The sequence below is a fragment of the Bos javanicus genome, chromosome 3 (assembly GCF_032452875.1).
Source record: "Bos javanicus breed banteng chromosome 3, ARS-OSU_banteng_1.0, whole genome shotgun sequence".
In the NCBI taxonomy this organism is placed as follows: Eukaryota; Metazoa; Chordata; class Mammalia; order Artiodactyla; family Bovidae; genus Bos; species Bos javanicus.
In genome coordinates, this window is record NC_083870.1 from 116,072,829 (window position 1) to 116,092,983 (window position 20,155).

Sequence of the window (20,155 nt, forward strand, 5' to 3'; positions counted from 1 at the left end):
TAAATGCAGAGAATAGGAACATACAAGCACACAAGAAATAATGAGAAAGAGGGACTTCCTCGGTGGTCCAGGGGCTGAGACCCTGCATTCCCAATGCGGGGGGCCTGGGTTTGAACCCTGGTCAGGGAACTAGATCCCACATACCGCAACCAAGACCTGGTACAGCCAAATAGATAAACAAATATTGAACAAAAAGATGAGAAATTAAAAATATTAAGAAATCAGGGTGGAATCAGTTTCTAACATTTCCTTTCTACTCCGTGCTAAGTCACTTCAGTCGTGTCCGACTCTTTGCGACCCCATGGACTGCAGCACGCCAGGCCTCCCTGTCATTCACCATCTCCCAGAGTTTGCTCAAACTCATGTCTATTGAGTCAGTGATGCCATCCAACCAGCTCATCCTCTGTCACCCCCTTTTCCTCCTGCCCTCAATCTTTCCCAGCATCAGGGTCTTTTCCAGTGAGTCGACTCTTTGCATCAGGTGGCAAAAGATTGGAGCTTCAGCTTCAGTATCAGTCCTTCCAGTGGTTGATTTCCTTGAGGATTGACTGGCTGGATCTCCTTGAAGTCCAAGGGAGTCTCAAGAGTCTTCTCTGAGAAGGAAATGGCAACCCACTCCAGTATTCTTGCTCGGACAACCCCATGGACAGTATGAAAAGGATAATTTAGGGGAATATCTGCTGTGTCTGTCCCCTTTGTATTTTCCCCTTGAGTGGCCACCTTGGGGCCTCCTGTTTCTGTGACATGGACAGTGAGAGAGGGACACAGAGGCACCAGGAAGTCACCAAGCCCTCTTGTTGGCAAACCCTGAGCCCACGGAAGGCTGGGTGAGACCCCAGCGACACATAGAGACAGCCAGCTCTGTGCCAGCATGGCCTTGGGTACCACATCTCCTCACTCATTAAGCTCTCACAGCAACTGAGTGAGGCGCTTGCTGTTGTTATCCTCATAATCATGGAAACTGAGGCACAGAAAGGATCAGCATCCCAGAGAGCAGCAGCTTCAGAGGGCAGGAGGGGGAGATGTCCCCAGCCTTAGCGAGGAGCTGGTCAGTGTGTCTGTCAGTGGGCATCAGCCCTGTGTCCTGGAGGACGAGGAGAGGGGAGACAGCCCTGGATGAGAGAGGGTCCTGGGCAGGCAGGACTGGCCCCTGTGGGAGCCGTGGGGTCTTGGAGGGCACCAGAATATCTCCCCAGCCTTTGGATGCCCCCTGGGAATTGGGGGCCTTGATAGCTGGAGTAGGGATGGGGCTCGTAGTTCAGTTCAGTTCAGTTCAGTTGCTCAGTCGTGTCCTTCTCTTTGCGACCCCATGGATTGCAGCATGCCAGGCCTCCCTGTCCATCACCAACTCCCGGAGTTTACTCAAACTCATGTCCGTTGAGTCGGTGATGCCATCCAACCATCTCATCCTCTGTCATCCCCTTCTCCTCCTGCCCTCAATCTTTCTCAGCATCAGGGTCTTTTCCAAGGAGTCAGTTCTTCGCATCAGGTGGCCAAAGTATTGGAGTTTCAGCTTCAGCATCAGTCCTTCTAATGAATATTCAGGAGTGATCTCCTTTAGGATGGACTGGCTGGATCTCCTCGCAGTTCAAGGGACTCTCAAGAGTCCTCTCCAACACCACAGTTGAAAAGCATCAAATCTTCGGCGCTCAGCTTTCTTCACGGTTCAACTCTCACATCCATACATGACTACTGGAAAAACCATAGCCTCGACTAGATGGACCTTTGTTGGCAAAATAATGTCTCTGCTTTTTAATATACTGTCTAGGTTGGTCATGACTTTTCTTCCAAGGAGCAAGCATCTTTTAATCTCATGGCTGCAGTCACCATCTGCGGTGATTTTGGAGCCCAAGAAAATAAAGTCTGTCACTGTAAGAAGGACTGAATTTGAATAACCTTGGCAGCCTAGCAGCTGTGATGCTAAATGACAGTGATATAAAGGGTAAGGAAACACGCTCTCTCTGGCATACCTGAGCTTACGGTGGGAGCTGGCTTTCGGGCACAGGGCCAGTGCTCAGAGCTGGGCAGATGTGGAGGGGCACAGCAAGGAACCAGGCGGTGGCAGGGGGGAGGGTTGGGAGCTGAGCCTTGGGGGGCCAGACATGACGAAGTTGAATGTCCTCTCTTCTGAGTCTCTTTCAGTCCTAGCTGCTATGACTCTAGTGGGTTCTGGGATTTGCGTGGTGTTGAGAAGAGAGTGGAATTACACATGCTGCTGCTGCTGCTGCTGCTGCTAAGTCGCTTCAGTCGTGTCTGACTCTGTGCGATCCCATAGACAGCAGCCCACCAGGCTCCCCCGTCCCTGGGATTCTCCAGGCAAGAACACTGGAGTGGGTTACATGTTAACCCCCCCAAACAACTCCAGCCTGGATGGGGAACTGGTGAGGCACAGACCACTTGCCCTGCTTGCCCAGGTTTGAGCCAGAAAAGGAGAGGGGTAATGCCCAGAGGTTTTTCTCCTTCCCTACGTCTGACACTTTTATTAGAATACGTCTTGGTGTTGGCCCATTGGAGGTGATGGTTCCACATACAAAGTATAATCACCCATTATGCGGTTTGCACTTCTGTTTAGGGAAATTTTTCATGAATAAAACTTCTCAGTGTGTGCTCTCTTCCTTTGCTTTGGTTTTCCTCTTCAGGGATGTGGATTTTCTTTGCCTACCTTTAGTATTTGTTGCTTTCTTTGTAAATCTTTTAATCTCACTTTTCATTTCTAGTTTTATTTTTAAAATTTCTGTCTTTCACATTTCATTTCTCTTAAAGCTTGGTTTGTTGACTTTATTCATTCTTGTATTCACTGTAATTTAGTTTTCTCCTAAAACGATTTTTCCCCTTAAAATACTCCATTTTTTCCGACTCATTTCTGCATTTTTCTAATTCCATTTTGTGTATTCTTACATATCTTCTATAAATCCCTTCTGTAATTTCCTTAATGTTTATTTGCTTGGTTTGCAAGAGTAGATTCCAGGTATGTCTGTTCTATGAGTATCTCTGTGATGTTACTCTGCTCCTTACTCTTCCTTTTTTTTAGTAGAAGCTTTGCATGGGCTTTGACCTTGAACTTTTCATTGCTTAAATATATGAGCTAATATTCCTGTATGCTGAGGAGATAGTTGGGGTCAGGGTAGCTTTTTAAATCCCAGAGAGCCCTTGTCTTCTGTAGTTTTCATATCTGTTATTAGTATGGTGGCTTGCTTCTTGTGATATCCTGGCTCTGTTCCCCTCCCCCAATTTATTCTGGATCTTTTCTCTTCTTCATCTCTATTGTTCCTGTTCAGTGGTTCCAGTTCAGTTCTACTCCCAAGAGCTTCCTTGCAGTATAAGGCCCTGTCTTCGAAGGGTCAACTTCGAGAGCATCTAGTGGTTGGACTGTCGCAGCTGCTCAGACTTTCTGAGGCTGTCCGTTGTCAGGCCTTTGCTGATGCAGTGGGCAAACTCCTCCCGGTTCCACCTGCAGTTACTACCGTGGTCGCGCTCTGCTCTCCAGGGAGTGCTTGCTGGCTACTCTGGGGTTCTTCTCGTTTTTTGTCCCCAGTGGCTTGTACTTTGGGCTTTGAGGGGAAACTTCATTCATTTTGTTTTGGTGCAAATGCTGTCCATGGGCTTCTGCCATCTAGTTGCTTTGTCTAGTTTTTATGTGGGGATCTGGGAGGATCCACTGCTACCTTTCCAAGATAAGAACCTTAACGGGGAGAAATGAGAAAAACATAGAAAAGGAAGAGGGAGCCAAGCCTGGAGGCAGCTTGACTGTTTTGCTGGACTGGGTCATGTTCATTTGAGGTCACGCTTCAGAGGCCGATTTCTATTTGCTTTGACCTCAGGCAACTTTAAGATGCTACCCGGAAACTGACAAAAGAGATCACTAAGAAAGTCCAAGATGGGTAGGAAACCAGTAAGAAGGTGAGAAATATGTCCATTAATTCTTTAAGCACTGAAGAACTGATGCTTTCGGATTGTGGGTCTGGAGAAGACTCCTGAGAGGCCCTTAGTCTGCAAGGAGATCAAACCAGTCAATACTAAAGGAAATCAATCCTGAATATTCATTGGAACGATTTATGCTGGAGCCGAAACTCCAATACTTTGGCCACCTGATGTGAAGAGCTGACTCTTTGGAAAAGACCCTGATGCTGGGAAAGACTGAGGGCAGGAGGAGAAGGGGGCAGCAGAGGATGAGATGGCTGGATGGTATTACTGACTCAGTCAACATGAGTTTGAGCAAACTCTGGGAAATAGTGGAGGCCAGGGAGGCCAGGAGTGCTGCAGTCCATGGGGTTGCAAAGAGTCAGACACGGCTTAGCAGCTGAACAACAACAATTCTTTAAGACTCTACCATCTGCCAGGCTCTGTACTAATACCAGGGATTCAGTGAAGCAATAAAAGACATGATGTGAAGGGAGAAAGCAGACAGAACTGAGATCTCAACCGTAAGTAAGGAGATAGACTTCTGCTAACAGTGGTATTTTTTCATATAAACAGAATTAACAGAACATAATCAACGCAATCCAGGAAAAAACCCTACAGTATTTGAATAAGAAACAAGAAATAAATAGAAACCCAATACATATTTCAATACACAGCCTGGTAAAATCTTATAACATTAGGAAAAATGAAGGTTCTTCCAAGTGCCCAAGAAGGAAATGTGTCTCTATTTCAAAGGGATTACAGTATCATTTTTGATCCAAGGGAAATGTTAGCCTTTTTGCTCTGGCAGGCTGAAACTGGGTCATTGTAAACACTGGAATGAATCACATGGATATGGGTTACAATGCAATTGGAAAAAGAAAAGAGTCCATGTGTCCACACTGATACCACAACGATTTTAAAAGGAAGGTGGGAGGGAAATTTTTCCAGAAAAATGGTACCTAATAAATAAAGAAGAGGAGACAGAACTAGAACATACCCACTTTACGACCACCAGAGCAACCATCAATGCAGGCAAAGATCATCAGTAGATGCTAAAACCTTTAATATGCTTGGGAGCAGAATCTCCAGAGCCCCCAGGATCCCCCGTAGATTATCATTGATAATAAAGGGGAAAATGATGCTTTACAATGGAGGGATCTGGGGAAGCTTCATCAGGGATGAAACTTCACATCACCAGTGATGGGACAAAGCTTCATCATATGCCTTCAGCATGAAAGGCTGAGGAGGACACAATATTGCCAATTTTTTTTTTTTTCCTGTAAAAAGCATTCAACATGAATCAAGTCAGGAGGAAACCATCAAACCAAACCAGCTGAAAGACAGTCTGTAAAACAGCTCAGACACTTTAAAACTGTCAATGTTGGGAAGGACTGAAAAAGCCTGTAAACTGCTGCAGACAAAAGGAATGACGGGCTTCCTGGTGGCTCTGAAGAGTCTGCTTGCCAACGTGGGAGATGTGGGTTCGACCCAAGTCAGGAAGATCCCCTGGAGAAGCAAAGGGCAACCCTCTTCAGTATTCTTGCCTGGAAAATCCCATGAACAGAGGAACCTGGCGGGCTGCAGTCCATAGGGCTGCAAAGAGTCAGACATGACGGAGAGCAACTTATCATGCACACATGCAAAGGAATGAAAAGGGCTAAAATGATATACGACCATCACCTCCATGATCATGGTCGGTATTCTGGATTGAGAAAGACAGTTACAAAGGACTAATTAGGACTATTGGGAAAAACTGATTATTAACTAGATATTGGATAACTGTATGATATAAAATTTTTTGAGTGCGATTATCTTTTTGTGTTTCTGTGGGAGGATGTTCTCACTGATTGTAGACTCACAAAAGTGAACATGAGGTTTATATTAGGGTGGAAGGAGATGGGAAGGATTTTAAGCTTTAAATACGTTTTCAGGTCCTTGGGCCCGTTTTTTTAAACATTAAGAGAGAGACATCAGCTGAAGACTGTGATAGTAAATGTCCCCTCCTCATTCCTCCCAACTGCGGCTTCCCAGGTGGCTCAGTGGTAAAGAACTTGCCTGCCAGTTCAGGAGATGCAAGAGATGTGGGTTCGATCCCTGGGTTGGGAAGATCCCCTGGAGTAGGAAATGGCAACCCACTCCAGTATTCTTGCCTGGAAAATTCCACGGGCAGAGGAGGCTGGTGGGTTACAGTCCATGGGGTTGCAAAGAGTCAGACACGACTGAGTGGCTGAGCGCGTTCCTCCCTATTACTCCCATGGTGGCCCCTAGATAGAATTCTGAAAGGAATTCCTCCTAAAAGGACTCTGTGTTGGAAATACCAGGTGCTGCCTCTAGGGCATTTTGATAATCATGAGAGCATGAACAATTCTTCATTTCCTCAATTCAGCTTCAGCCAGAAAGAATGCCCTAGGGAGCCCGGCTAGTAGGTTTGGAAATCTGCTTCTCCTACATTAAGGGAGACAGTCAACCCTACTAGATCCCAGCGCAGGAAGAGCTCAAACCAATTCAATCCAACAAACATTTACTATAAGCCACCAGGGGCCAGATTTGGGATAAAACGCAGATGAAACGTACTCCCCTCCATTGGGTCCTTAAACCCCAAGGGGTGACATACGTATGTGACACACACACGTCTTTGTTGGTGTACTTTACCAATGTAATCTGAGAGGCTGACTTTCAGTGCCTGGATCAGTAAGCCTTCTTCCACGAGTTCCTTATACAGAGACTCAATGGTCCTGGGGAAAAAGAAGACCATCGATTCCGTGAGCAAACACATCAAATCTGCAGTGTTTATGTTAATCCTCACAAATGTAGCAAACTTTAACCAGGTCTAATTCAAAGTACATTCATATGTACACAAATAAATTGATGTTTGAACCCTTTTCACAATTTGGGGATGAATTAGGCTTTTTAAAAACAATACTTTCACTCATCCATGGGTATATCTGATATTTTCTATTAATAAGAATTATATCTTTGGGCATCTGAGACCAGCTATAACTCTTGAAGTCTGCCCTTTCTTCAGCCTTCATAATGATACAAATATGAGTCAGAAATTACCCAATAATAGTAATGTAATGGGCCCATAATTATATATTCAGTTAGCATCTGCAAGCTGTAGTAGATCATTAATCCTTCATGAAATTGATGTTTTCTTTTAACTCCATAGCATAATAGTTTAAAAGAAATATCTATAAGGAACAAAGGCTTATAACAGAAATCATTTTAATGTGAAAGACAAAATGTCAAAAGCTGTGAGTGTAGTAATACTTTAGGAACATGTTAAGCTCTTCTCTGCTGTTTACAGATGACAACATCACTTCTCTAAGCGGGGTGGGGGGGGGCGGTGTGTGGGCAGGTAGCCAGCACATGGGCAATTTATACTAATTGGGGAAAAAAATGAAGATAGTATTCCACTTAATGAATGAAACTCCCAATGAAATTAAGTGGGGCTTGGGTTGCTGGAATTCTGATAAATCACATTCAAATACTGTCCAGACAGCATATTCAAAAGCAGAGACATTACTTTGCCAACAAAGGTTCGTCTAGTCAAGGCTATGGTTTTTCCTATGGTCATGTATGGATGTGAGAGTTGGACTGTGAAGAAAGCTGAGCATCAAAGAATTGATGCTTTTGAACTGTGGTGTTGGAGAAGACTCTTGAGAGTCCCTTGGACTGCAAGGAGATCCAACCAGTCCATTCTGAAGGAGATCAGCCCTGGGATTTCTTTGGAAGGAATGATGCTAAAGCTGAAACTCCCAATACTTTGGCCACCTCACGTGAAGAGTTGACTCATTGGAAAAGACTCTGATGCTGGGAGGGATTGGGGGCAGGAGGAGAAGGGGACGACAGAGGATGAGATGCCTGGATGGCATCACCGACTCGATGGACATGAGTTTGAGTGAACTCTGGGAGTTGGTGATGGACAGGGAGGCCTGGCATGCTGTGATTCATGGGGTCGCAAAGAGTTGGACACGACTGAGCGACTGAACTGAACTGATAGTCCTCTGAGATGTCTCATCTTTTCCCATTTCATTTCTAGGAGCCTTATTATTTGGTTCAGCCTAGTCTTTCATTAGAATGAAGAACAGTAGATATGTCTAAAATGTTCTTTGTTCTATGATTCAAGTTAGTGTGATTAAAAAAAGACTCAATTCAAAATGGATAACCAGCAAGGACCTACTGCAGAGCACAAGGAACTCAATGCTATGTGCCAGCCTGGATGGGAGAGCAGTTTGGGGAGAATGGACATACTGTATATGTGTGGCTAAGGCCCTTCATTCTTCATCCGAAACTACTACAACATTGGTACTCCAATATAAAATTAAATGTTTAAAATTTTAAAAAAATACTCAAGTACATCCCTGAGATTCAAGCCAAATACTACTGGGATAGATGTTAATTCAATGACTCCAGCCTTTGGCTGACTGAAATTTTATTCTATCAAATATATTTAAAATAGTGTGCTCTCCACTAAGAAGTAAGCAAGTTTTCATTGTACATGGAATTTGGGATGATGTATCTCACCTATATCAAGGAAGTACAAGTTGCAGTGTTTGAACTCGAATATTTGTTTAATACAAACATATGTCTAAAATATTACCATAAAATTGAAGAAGATTCACTAAAATAATTAAAACCTAATATCTTAAGAATCCTGGAACACAAACCTATATTTGGATCTTTCCAGTGAAATCAACTCTTGCTATGGAATAAAAAAAGTCTAAAACTATGTATCTTATCAACTGTGGTAAAAGTGCTGATTTAAGGTTTATGCTAAGTCAGTGAGAGAAACAGAAGTTGTCTTACAGTGTCTTGGTGGAGAACTAGCCCACTAACTGAATCCTACTTAATGAGTAACATTCATTAAGTCTTAAAGTCATTAAGCTTTCAAAAATAAAATAAAAAAGTCTTCCAGGAATGAGATGACTAGGTATTTCTGTACTTTTGGGCATAAAAGTGAACAAAATACTTTTAAAGACCATAAAATGGTCTTCATTTCACTAGAGAATTGCTTGTGGCCCATTTATGACAATTCAACTGTAAAGAAACATATGCCAAGAGCACATTCATTGTCTAACAGACATGGTCCACGAGCTGCACGCGTGCGCCCTGTGTGGTTAAGGCAGAGCTGTACTCAGTCGTGTGGTTCTTTAAACATAAGTGGATAATGTTAACTTAGTAGTCGGCTTGTACTGGCAGATTCAAGGTGAGCTCTGGGTGGTTATCCAATAAGACACTTAGCAGGATCTTCTCAGAAAGACTGATGGAAGGACACGAGAGAAAAGTGGCATGGAAGAGTCACTAAAGACAGAGGGGGCTCCGCGTGTAGGCAGGGGCTGGACCCTCCTCCAGGTCAGGGACCATGATGTCCCTGTGTCCCCAGGAGGCATCAGTATCAGTCACCAGTAGGTGGTGCCTCCCCAGGAACTGGGGGGCCTGTGTCTCAGAATGCTAACTGCGCAGCGGTCAGCCACCGCTCCTGACCTTGAACCTTTCCCCAAACAATGGAAACTCAGCAGCTCCTCTTTCCAGGGACATCCTAAGGAAGCCGTCTCTCCCCAGAGCCAAGGCCACACCCAGGCTGGGCGACACTGCAGAGGCTTCCCGCTGGGGGCCCAGGGCGTGCGTGAGCTCTGGGGTGCTCTGGTTCCCACTTTCCACATGGATGATCCCAGGCTGGCTTCCTCTCTCATGGGTCCTCTCTCAAGTAGAGTTTGGGACTGTATCACTGCACCCAGAGAGGAACAAGCATGCGTGCATGCTAAGTTGCTTCATCTGCAACCCCATGGACTGTAACCTACCAGGCTCATGTGTCCACTGGGTTCTCCAGGCAAGCATACTGGAGTGGGCTGCCATTTCCTCCTCCAGGGAATCTTCCCAACCTAGGGATCAAACCTGCATCTCCCGTGTCTCCTGCATTGGCAGGCAGGTTCTTTACCACGAGCGTCACCTGCGAAGTCCAAAGAGGAACCAGGGACACACCTAACAGGGAGCAACACCTGTCACCTGTTAACAAACCCACGGGGAAGAAAGGTGTACGCATTCAAAATGATTGCAGCCATTCCCTTGGAGGGGATTTTAATTAAACTCCTTGAAAATGTTTGAAAACCTGGGCCCTGACTATTCCTAATGCTAAACAACTGGAGGCCATTTCAGCTTAAAGTGAGCTTTTACAATTACCCATTAATATCAAAGTTTAGCCAACGAAGCTGAAGGAGATGGAACCATCCCTTTGTGACGAGTCCTCATCCTTGGCTTCGAGGAGCATTTATAAAGGGCCCCAGGGGCCAGACCCAGGGACGGGCAGGGAATAAGGACTGTGTCTGCCCTCAAGTCTCAGAATTCCCTCAGAAGCTATAGCAGGATGCTATTTCTTAATAAACTTCAGAACCCCAAGAATTTTAAAGCTTAAAATGTCACACGGCCTCAGAAGTGACGGGGCCAAGTCTGCACGTCCCCAGTTGAGGATGCCGGCCTGAGTGCAGGACTGCAGGGTGGTCCCGGGCCTTCGCCCACCAGCTCTGCCAGGCTGAAGGGTATGGAGGGTGCAGAGCCGGGCGGGGTGGTGCCTCTCCCTGGCCAGGCCGAGAGGACCCAGCCACGTCCCGGGCTCTCCTCTGGGTTGCTCGCCCCCAGGGTGCACCCCTCACCTGTCCACAGTCAGGTCTTTATCCTTCTTCCCCTTTCTGCCTTTCTTCTTTTTATTTTTCTGGAAGAAAATGGAAGAAGAAAAAAACCCCCAACCATTTAGTAAAACAAAGGAAAATGAGCTGAGGAGGCTGGTTTGGGGGGTGGGGAATGGTAAACTCAATCGTGGCACCTGGATCTGGAGCAGCGAGACTTCACGCGCACAGGGATCGGCAGGGGAGGCAGCCACCCTGACACCTGCACGGACCCTGAGCTCCCAACAGGCCCCAGTGTCCTGGGTCTTCTTCTGGGTCCTGGGATGCTGACGACGAAGGATGAGAGTGCCCTGTGCTCCATCAGCTGTGCTTGTCCTCGGTTCTGATCACCTCTCGGTTAGCATCCGGCCCCAAATCTGGAGCCGGAAATGCCAGGAGGCCTCTGGTATCCCAAGGGCTCTGCACTCAGCTCCTTGTGGTAGCTGCCGGGTGGTGCTGGGACGTGGTCCCTTGGAGCAGAGCTGATCGCTGAACTCTTCTGTCTCAAATACCTCCCCAATGCCCACAGGATGAAGTTCAAGTTCCCCAGCCTGACCCCTATCTTTCTTTGCCGCATCTCACACTCCTTCGGTGACTCGTGTTCCCTGTTACACAGGATTCCCTTTGGGTCCTTCTTTTTATTAAAAATTAATTAATTTATTTTAATTGGAGGCTAATTGCTTTACAGTGTTGTGGTGGTTTTTGCCATGCATCGAGATGGCACGTGCAGTCCACGGGGTTGCAAAGAGTCGGACACGACTGAGCGACTGAACCGACCGACCAACATGAATCAGCCACGGGTGTCCATGTGCCCCCATCCTAGACCCCCTCCCACCTCCCTCCCCATCCCCTCCCTCTGGGTTGTCCCAGTGCATGGGCTTTGAGCGCCCTGTTGGATGCATTGAACTTGGACTGGTGATTTATTTCACATACGGGGTCCTTCTTTTTTCTTCTCGTGCTATACAGTAGATTCTCATTAGTTATGTATTTTATACACAGTAGGGTATATATGCACTCTGTCCTCTTCCACTCTTCCATGTCCATTTCCTATTCATCCATTCTTTATTATTTCTATTACATCATAATTTATGTAATCACATCTGGTTGATAAACTTTTCACATTTAATTTTTGCATAGGACCATATCACCACCACCCAGTTTAAAATTCAGAGCACATTTTTGTCATTCCTGAACTCTCTTCTCACGTGGTTTTCCAGTCTGTACGTAACCATTCCTCTGACTTCTCTGTGGACTCACATCACCTGTTCTTGGACATGGAGTCTTACCACATAGACTCTTTAGTGTCTGGCTTCCTCCAGTCAGTATTACGACTACAGCATGCATGTATGTGGCTATAGGTAGCTATACTTGATGTTTTTCAGTATTTTAATAATTGAAATTTTTTATTTTGAGGTGATGTTAGATTCACATGCAGTTCCAAGAACTGATACAGAGAGATGTAACCTTTAGAGTGGTTCTCCCAATGCTAACATCTTGCAGCACTTTCTCTCAAGGTCACAAGCAAGATATTGATCTGAAGCGGACACAGTTAAGAATGTTTCCTATCACCATAAGGATCCTTCAAGCTGCTCCCTCGGCCGCCCCAGCTTTACTAGATACCTCTAATCCCTCCTCTGTTTCTACAATTTTTGTCCTTTCAGGAACGTTCTATCAGCAGAACCCTAGAGTATGCTACTTTCTTGCTTTTCACTCATCATCAGATCAGACCAGATCAGTCGCTCAGTCGTGTCCGACTCTTTGCAACCCCATGAATCGCAGCACGCCAGGCCTCCCTGTCCATCACCAACTCCCGGAGTTCACTCAGACTCACGTCCATCAAGTCGGTGATGCATCCAGCCATCTCATCCTCTGTTGTCCCCTTCTCCTCCTGCCCCCAATCCCTCCCAGCATCAGAGTCTTTTCCAATGAGTCAACTCTTCGCATGAGGTGGCCAAAGGACTGGAGTTTCAGCTTTAGCATCATTCCTTCCAAAGAAATCCCAGGGCTGATCTCCTTCAGAATGGATTGGTTGGATTTCCTTGCAGTCCAAAGGACTCTCAAGAGTCTTCTCCAACACCACAGTTCAAAAGCATCAATTCTTTGGTGCTCAGCTTTCTTCACAGTCCAACTCTCACATCCATACATGACCACTGGAAAAACCATAGCCTTGACTAGACGAACCTTTGTTGGCAAAGTAATGTCTCTGCTTTTGAATATGCTCTCTAGGTTGGTCATAACTTTCCTTCCAAAGAGTAAGCGTCTTTTAATTTCGTGGCTGCAATCACCATCTGCAGTGATTTTGGAGCCCAGAAAAATAAAGTCTGACACTGTTTCCAGGGGTGGTGACTGGGAGGACCAACCCCACGTCCAAGGAGCCGTGGCTGTGCGGGTGCAGGAGGGCCTAGAGGAGCTATCCCACACTGAAGGTCAGGAAGGGTGGCAGTGAGGAGATACCCCTCGTCCAAGGTAAGGAGCAATGGCTGCACTTTGCTGGAGCAGCCGTGAAGAGATACCCAACGCCCAAGGTAAGAGAAACCCAAGTAAGACGGTAGGTGTTGCAAGAGGGCATCAGAGGGCAGACACACTGAAACCATACTCACAGAAAACTAGTCAATCTAATCACACTAGGACCACAGCCTTGTCTAACTCAATGAAACTAAGCCATGCCCATGGGGTAACCCAAGATGGGCGGGTCATGGTGGAGAGATCTAACAGAATGTGGTCCACTGGAGAAGGGAATGGCAAACCACTTCAGTATTCTTGCCTTGAGAACCCCATGAACAGTATGAAAAGGCAAAATGATAGGATACTGAAAGAGAAACTCCCCAGGTCAGTAGGTGCCCAATATGCTACTGGAGATAAGTGGAGAAATAACTCCAGAAAGAATGAAGGGATGGAGCCAAAGCAAAAAGAATACCCAGCTGTGGATGTGACTGGTGATAGAAGCAAGGTCCGATGCTGTAAAGATCAATATTGCATAGGAACCTGGAATGTCAGGTCCATGAATCAAGGCAAATTGGAAGTGGTCAAACAAGAGATGGCAAGAGTGAATGTTGACATTCTAGGAATCAGCGAACTCAAATGGACTGGAATGGGTGAATTTCACTCAGATGACCATTATATCTACTACTGCGGGCAGGAATCCCTCAGAAGATATGGAGTAGCCATCATGGTCAACAAAAGAGTCCAAAATGCAGTACTTGGATGCAATCTCAAAAACGATAGAATGATCTCTGTTTGTTTCCAAGGCAAGCCATTCAATATCACAGTAATCCAAGTCTATGCCCCAACCAGTAACGCTGAAGAAGCTGAAGTTGAATGGTTCTATGAAGACCTACAAGACCTTTTAGAACTAACACCCAAAAAAGATGTCCTTTTCATTATAGGGGACTGGAATGCAAAAGTAGGAAGTCAAGAAATACCTGGAGTAACAGGCAAATTTGGCCTTGGAATACGGAATGAAGCAGGGCAAAGACTAATAAGAGTTTTGCCAAGAAAATGCACTGGTCATAGCAAACAGCCTCTTCCAGCAACACAAGAGAAGACTCTACACATGGACATCACCAGATGGTCAACACTGAAATCAGATTGATTATATTCTTTGCAGCTAAAGATGGAGAAGCTCTATACAGTCAGCAAAAACAAGACCAGGAGCTGACTGTGGCTCAGATCATGAACTCCTTATTGCCAAATTCAGACTTAAATTGAAGAAAGTAGGGAAAACCACTAGACCATTCAGGTATGACCTAAATCAAATCCCTTATGATTATACAGTGGAAGTGAGAAGTAGATTTAAGGGCCTAGATCTGATAGAGAGAGTGCCTGATGAACTATGGAATGAGGTTTGTGACATTATATAGGAGACAGGGATCAAGACCATCCCCCTGGAAAAAAAATGCAGAAAAGCAAAATGGCTGTCTGGGGAGGCCTTACAAATAGCTGTTAAAAGAAGAGAAGTGAAAAGCAAAGGATAAAAGGAAAGATATAAATAAACATCTGAATGCAGAGTTCCAAAAAATAGCAAGAAGAAATAAGAAAGCCTTCTTTAGCGATCAATGCAAAGAAATAGACGAAAACAACAGAATGGGAAAGACTAGAGATCTCTTCAAGAAAATCAGAGATATCAAAGGAACATTTCATGCAAAGATGGGCTCAATAAAGGACAGAAATGGTATGGACCTAACAGAAGCAGAATATATTAAGAAGAGATGGCAAGAATACACAGAAGAACTGTACAAAAAAGATCTTCACGACCCAGATAATCATGATGGTGTGATCACTGACCTAGAGCCAGACATCCTGGAATGTGAAGTTAAGTGGGCCTTAGAAAGCATCACTACGAACAAAGCTAGTGGAGGTGATAGAATTCTAGTTGAGCTATTCCAAATGCTGAAAGATGATGCTGTGAAAGTGCTGCACTCAATATGCCAGCAAGTTTGAAAAACTCAGCAGTGGCCACAGGACTGGAAAAGGTCAGTTTTCATTCCAATCCCAAAGAAAGGCAATGCCAAAGAATGCTCAAACTACTGCACAATTGCACTCATCTCACACGCTAGTAAAGTAATGCTCAAAATTCTCCAAGCCAGGCTTCAGGAATATGTGAACCGTGAACTTCCTGATGTTCAAGCTGGTTTTAGAAGGCAGAGGAACAAGAGATCAAATTGCCAACATCTGCTGGATCATCGAAAAAGCAAGAGAGTTCCAGAAAAACATCTATTTCTGCTTTACTGACTTTGCCAAAGCCTTTGACTGTGTGGATCACAAGAAATTGTGGAAAATTCTGAAAGAGATGGGAATAGCAGACCACCTGATCTGCCTCTTGAGAAATGTGTATGCAGGTCAGGAAGCAACAGTTAGAACTGGACATGGAACAACAGACTGGTTCCAAATAGGAAAAGGAGGGGCTGTACATTGTCACCCTGTTTATTTAACTTATATGCAGAGTACATCATGAGAAATGCTGGACTGGAAGAAACAAGCTGGAATCAAGATTGCCAGGAGAAATATCAATAACCTCAGATATGCAGATGACACCACCCTTACGGCAGAAAGTGAAGAGGAACTCAAAAGCCTCTTGATGAAAGTGAAAGTGGAGAGTGAAAAAGTTGGCTTAAAGCTCAACATTCAGAAAATGAAGATCACGGCATCCGGTCCCATCACTTCATGGGAAATAGATGGGGAAACAGTGGAAACAGTGTCACTCATAATAATTCTCAGGAAATGTTTCCAGGTTATTGTATGCACGAATAGTTCACTCTTCTCTCAATTGTTGTTTCTAGTTTGGGGCTATTATGAACTGATTATGGTACAACAAATGCGTGTGTGTGTGCGTGTAAGCCTTCATTTATCCGGGGTAAATGCTCCTGAGTGCAGTCGCTGGGTTGTATGGCAGTTGCCGTGGGCTTCCCAGGTGGTAAAGAATCCACCAGCCAACATGGGAGACACAGGAGTCCTCCTGTGCAGGTTGGATATCTGGGTCTGGAAGATCCCTGGAGAAGGAAATGGCTACCCACTCGAGTATTCTCGCCTGGAAAATTCCGTGGGCAGAGGCGGGCTACAGTCCACAGGGTTGCAAAGAGTCGGACACAACTTACCTACGGAACACACACGGTGGCATGTTAGGTTTTTTAAGAAATGCCAAATTTCCTGTGCTGATCACACCATTTTACCCTCCCACCAATCATATAAGAGTGATAATGGTTTGTCCCTGTGATGTTGCCAGTGCTTTTATTTCAGCCATCCTCATGGGTGTGGAGTGATTTCTTTGTGGTTTTAATTTGCTTTTTTCTAATGGCTCACGACAGGCATCCTTTCTGTGCTCATTTCCCCTCTGTACATCCACTTTGGTGAAATGTCAGTTCATGTCTTCTGTCCGTATTATAATCGGATTGTTTTCTTTTTTAAGTGTTGAGTTTTGAGTGTTCTTTTTATGTTCTACATACTAGATCTCCATTAGATACATGGTTTGTGAATACTTTCTCCCAATCTGTGGCTTGTCTTTTCACCCTCCTAACAGGCTCTTTCACAAACATGTTTAATTTTGATGAAATCCTAATTTTCCTTTAATGGATCTGTGCTTTCAGTGCTAATTCTAAGAAGGCTTTGCTAACCTTAGATCCAAAAGACTTTCCCCTATGTATTTTTTCCATAAATTTTTAAAAATTTTATTTATTTATTAATTGAAGGTTAATTGCTTTACAGAAGTTTGTTGTTTTCTGTCAAACTTCAACATGGATCAGCCATAGGTATACATACATCCCCTCCCTTCTGAAACTCCCTCTCATCTCCCTCCCCATCCCACCCCTCTAGGTTGATACAGAGCCCCTGTTTGAGGTTTCTGAGTCATACAGAAAATTCCCGTTGGCTATCTATTTTACATACGGCAATGCAAGTTTCCATGTTACTCTTTCCATACATCTCACCCTCTCCTCCCCTCGCCCCATGTCCGTAAGTCTGTTCTCTGTGTCTGTTTCCTCCATTGCTGCCCTGCAGATAAATTCTTCGGTACCATTTTTCTAGATTCCGTATATATGCGTTAGAATACGACATTTATCTTTCTCTTTCTGACTTACTTCACTCTGTATAATAGGTTCTAGGTTCATCCACTTCATTAGAATGGACTCAAATGTGTTCCTTTTTATGGCTGAGTAATATTCCATTGTGTTTATCCCCCTATATATTTTTAAAAGTTATAGTTTTACATTTTACATCTAAGTCCATGCTCCATTTTGAGTTAATTTTTGTATAATATGTAAGACTTAAGGTTGTTTTTCTTCTTTTTTTTTAATCTGTGGATGTCCACCTGCTCCAGCACCATTTATTGAAAAGGTTATCCTCTCTGCTTGAATTACATTTGCATCTTTGTCAAAAATCAGTCAGGTTTATTTGTGCAAGCCTATACCTCAACTTTCCTGTTTCACTGATTTGTGGTTTAACCCTCTACCAACAGCAAACAGTCTTGATTATTATGGCTGTATAATGAGCCTTGAAATCACATGCATGGATTCTTTTTATTTTATTGCTCTTTTTTCAAAATCATCTTAGCTATTCTAGAGTCACTGTCTTTCCATATACCTTTTAAGATAATCTTATCTCTGTTTATAACTATCTTTCTGGGACTTCGATAAGAATTGGATTAATCTAGTATACTGGTGTGGAAAGAACTGACATCTTTACAACATGTGGTCTTCCAATCCATGTGCATAGTACATCTGTCTATTTAGGTCTTTGATTTCTTTCATCAGCATGGTGTTCTTTTAGCATACAAGTCCTATACATGTTTTGTTAGCTTTACACCTAGGTATTTCATTTTTGAGTGATGTTAAGTGATATATTTTTAATCCTGGTGTCTACCTGTTCATTGCTAGTAGATAGAAACATGACTAATTTTTATATGTTCCCCTTGTATCCTAAAACCTTGCTGAATGCACTTTTTTATTCCTAGGAGTTTTTAGAGTCCTTGGGATTTTCTAAATAGCTATTCATGTCATCTACAAATAAGGACTGTTTCTTTTATTTCCTTCTCTTGTCTACTGCACTGGCTAATGTCTGGCACTATATTCATGAAAGTGTACTGAGTGGACACACTGGCCTTATTCCCAGTCTTAGGGAAAAAACATTTAGTCTTTCCCTGTTAAGTAAAAAGTTAGCTGTGGGTGTTTTTGTTAATTTATCACCTTATGGAAGTTCTCTATCCCAGTTTCTCTGAGGAACTTATTATGAGTGTTAAATTGTGTCAAATGCTTTTTCTGTATCAACTGATATGATCGTGTGATTTTTTTTTCTTCTTTAGTCCATTAATATAGTTGATTCCATTACTGATTTTCAAATATTGAATGAGGCTTGCATTCTTGGAATAAACTCCATTTGGTCACGGTTTATAATTTTCTTTATTGTTTCATTCTATTTGATAATATTTTGCTAAGGAATTTTGCATCCATATTCACAAGGGATACAGGCTTACAACTTTCTTTTTTTGGTACTGTCTTTGTCTGGTTTTCATTTAAGGGTAATACTAGCTTGTTATGAAATGAGTTGGGAAGTGTTCCTTCTTCTTCTGTTTTCTGGACATGACTGTGTATAATTGGAGTTAATCTATCTTTGAACATTTGGTAGAATTCTCCAGTAAATCGTCTGGCCCCAGAGATTCTATGTGGGGGAATTGTTTTAATTACAATTCGACTTCTGTATGGTTGTAGAGCTAGTCAATTTATCTATTTCCTATCAAATGAGTTGTGGCAGTTTGTATTTTTTAGGGAAAGTGGGTCCATCTTGTGCCAAGTTGTCAAATTATGTGTGTGGAGTTGTTTATAGTATCCTTTATGAAATTATTCTTTTTATGTCTGCAGTCAGTGGTGGCAACCCTTGCTTCATTCCTGATGTTGGTAATTTGTGACTTGTTTTTTCTCTGTTAGTCTTACTAGAGGTTTGTAAATTACTGATAACTTTCAAAAAACTCAGCTCTGTTTTATTTACTTTCTATAGTTTTTCTGTTTTCAATTTCACTGATTTCTGGTCTTTATTTTCTTCTTTCTGCTCACTTTTTTTTTCCTCCTCTTTTTCTAGGTTCTGAAGGTAGGAACTTGGCTGATGAATTTGAGCTTTTTCCTCTTTTTTTCTAGTGTATCTGTTTGTACTTAGTCACTCAGTCATGCCTGACTCTTCGTGACGCCATGGACTGTAACCTGCCAGGCTCCTCTATCCATGGGATTCTCCAGGCAAGAATACTGGCTTGGGTTGCCATTTCCTTCTCCAGGAGATCTTCCTGACCCAGGGATCAAACGCGTGTCCCTATGTCTCTGGCATTGGTAGGTGGATTCTTTACCACTGTGAAGCCCCTATTGGTATATACTTGTCTTTATAGCAATCCAGTCATGTAATCTTTTTAGTATTTTTTTCATCCAGGAAGGGGCCCATGATGGCAAAAGTGTTGGGGGCCTAGGGTGACTGACTTGCTCAGCTGCCAGGGATTCTTTATCTACTGGCCCATCAGGGAAGCCCCTGTGTATGTGTTTAAGGCCATAAATTTCCCTCTCAGGGCTGCTTTGCTTGTATCCCAGGTGTTTTTATATCTTACATTTTTGTTACATGCTTTTATTCATCTTGTTTTTCTTTTTCCTATGAATTAGAAGTGTGCTGTTTAGTTTCTCTGTGCCTGGACATTTTCTTCTTACTTTCCTGTTCCTGATTTCTAGTTTGAGTCCATTGTGGTAGGGAAAGACACTCTTCTTGATTTCAACCCTTTTCAATCTATTGAGATATGTTCCATGGCACAAAATATGGTCCCCCTTGGAATATGTTCTGTGGCCACTTGAATATGCATTCTCTTTGTTGGGTGGTGCTAGTCACTCAACAGTGTCCGACTCTTTGTGTAGCCTGCCAGGCTCCTCTGTCCACAGAATTCTCCAGGCAAGAATACTGGAGTGGGTTGCCATTTCCTTCTCCAGGAGATCTTCCCAACCCAGGGACCAAACTCGGGTCTTCTGCATTCCAGGCAGATTCTTTACTATGTGAGCCAGCAGGGAAGTTGAGTAGAGTGTTCTATACATGTGAACTAGATTCTGTTTGTTGCTGGTGGTGTTGAGTTC

The 20,155-nt window shown here is 43.7% G+C and overlaps 1 protein-coding gene across 1 annotated transcript in view; it reads right to left on the reverse strand.

Annotated features, from left to right (window-relative positions):
- The window catches only part of IQCA1 (IQ motif containing with AAA domain 1), a 187,887-nt gene that overhangs the window by 45,934 nt on the left and 121,798 nt on the right, over nt 1–20,155 (reverse strand). Inside the window, 2 exon segments of the mRNA XM_061412712.1 lie at nt 6,556–6,638; nt 10,557–10,615. Of these exon segments, the coding sequence (XP_061268696.1) occupies nt 6,556–6,638; nt 10,557–10,615 (142 nt within the window).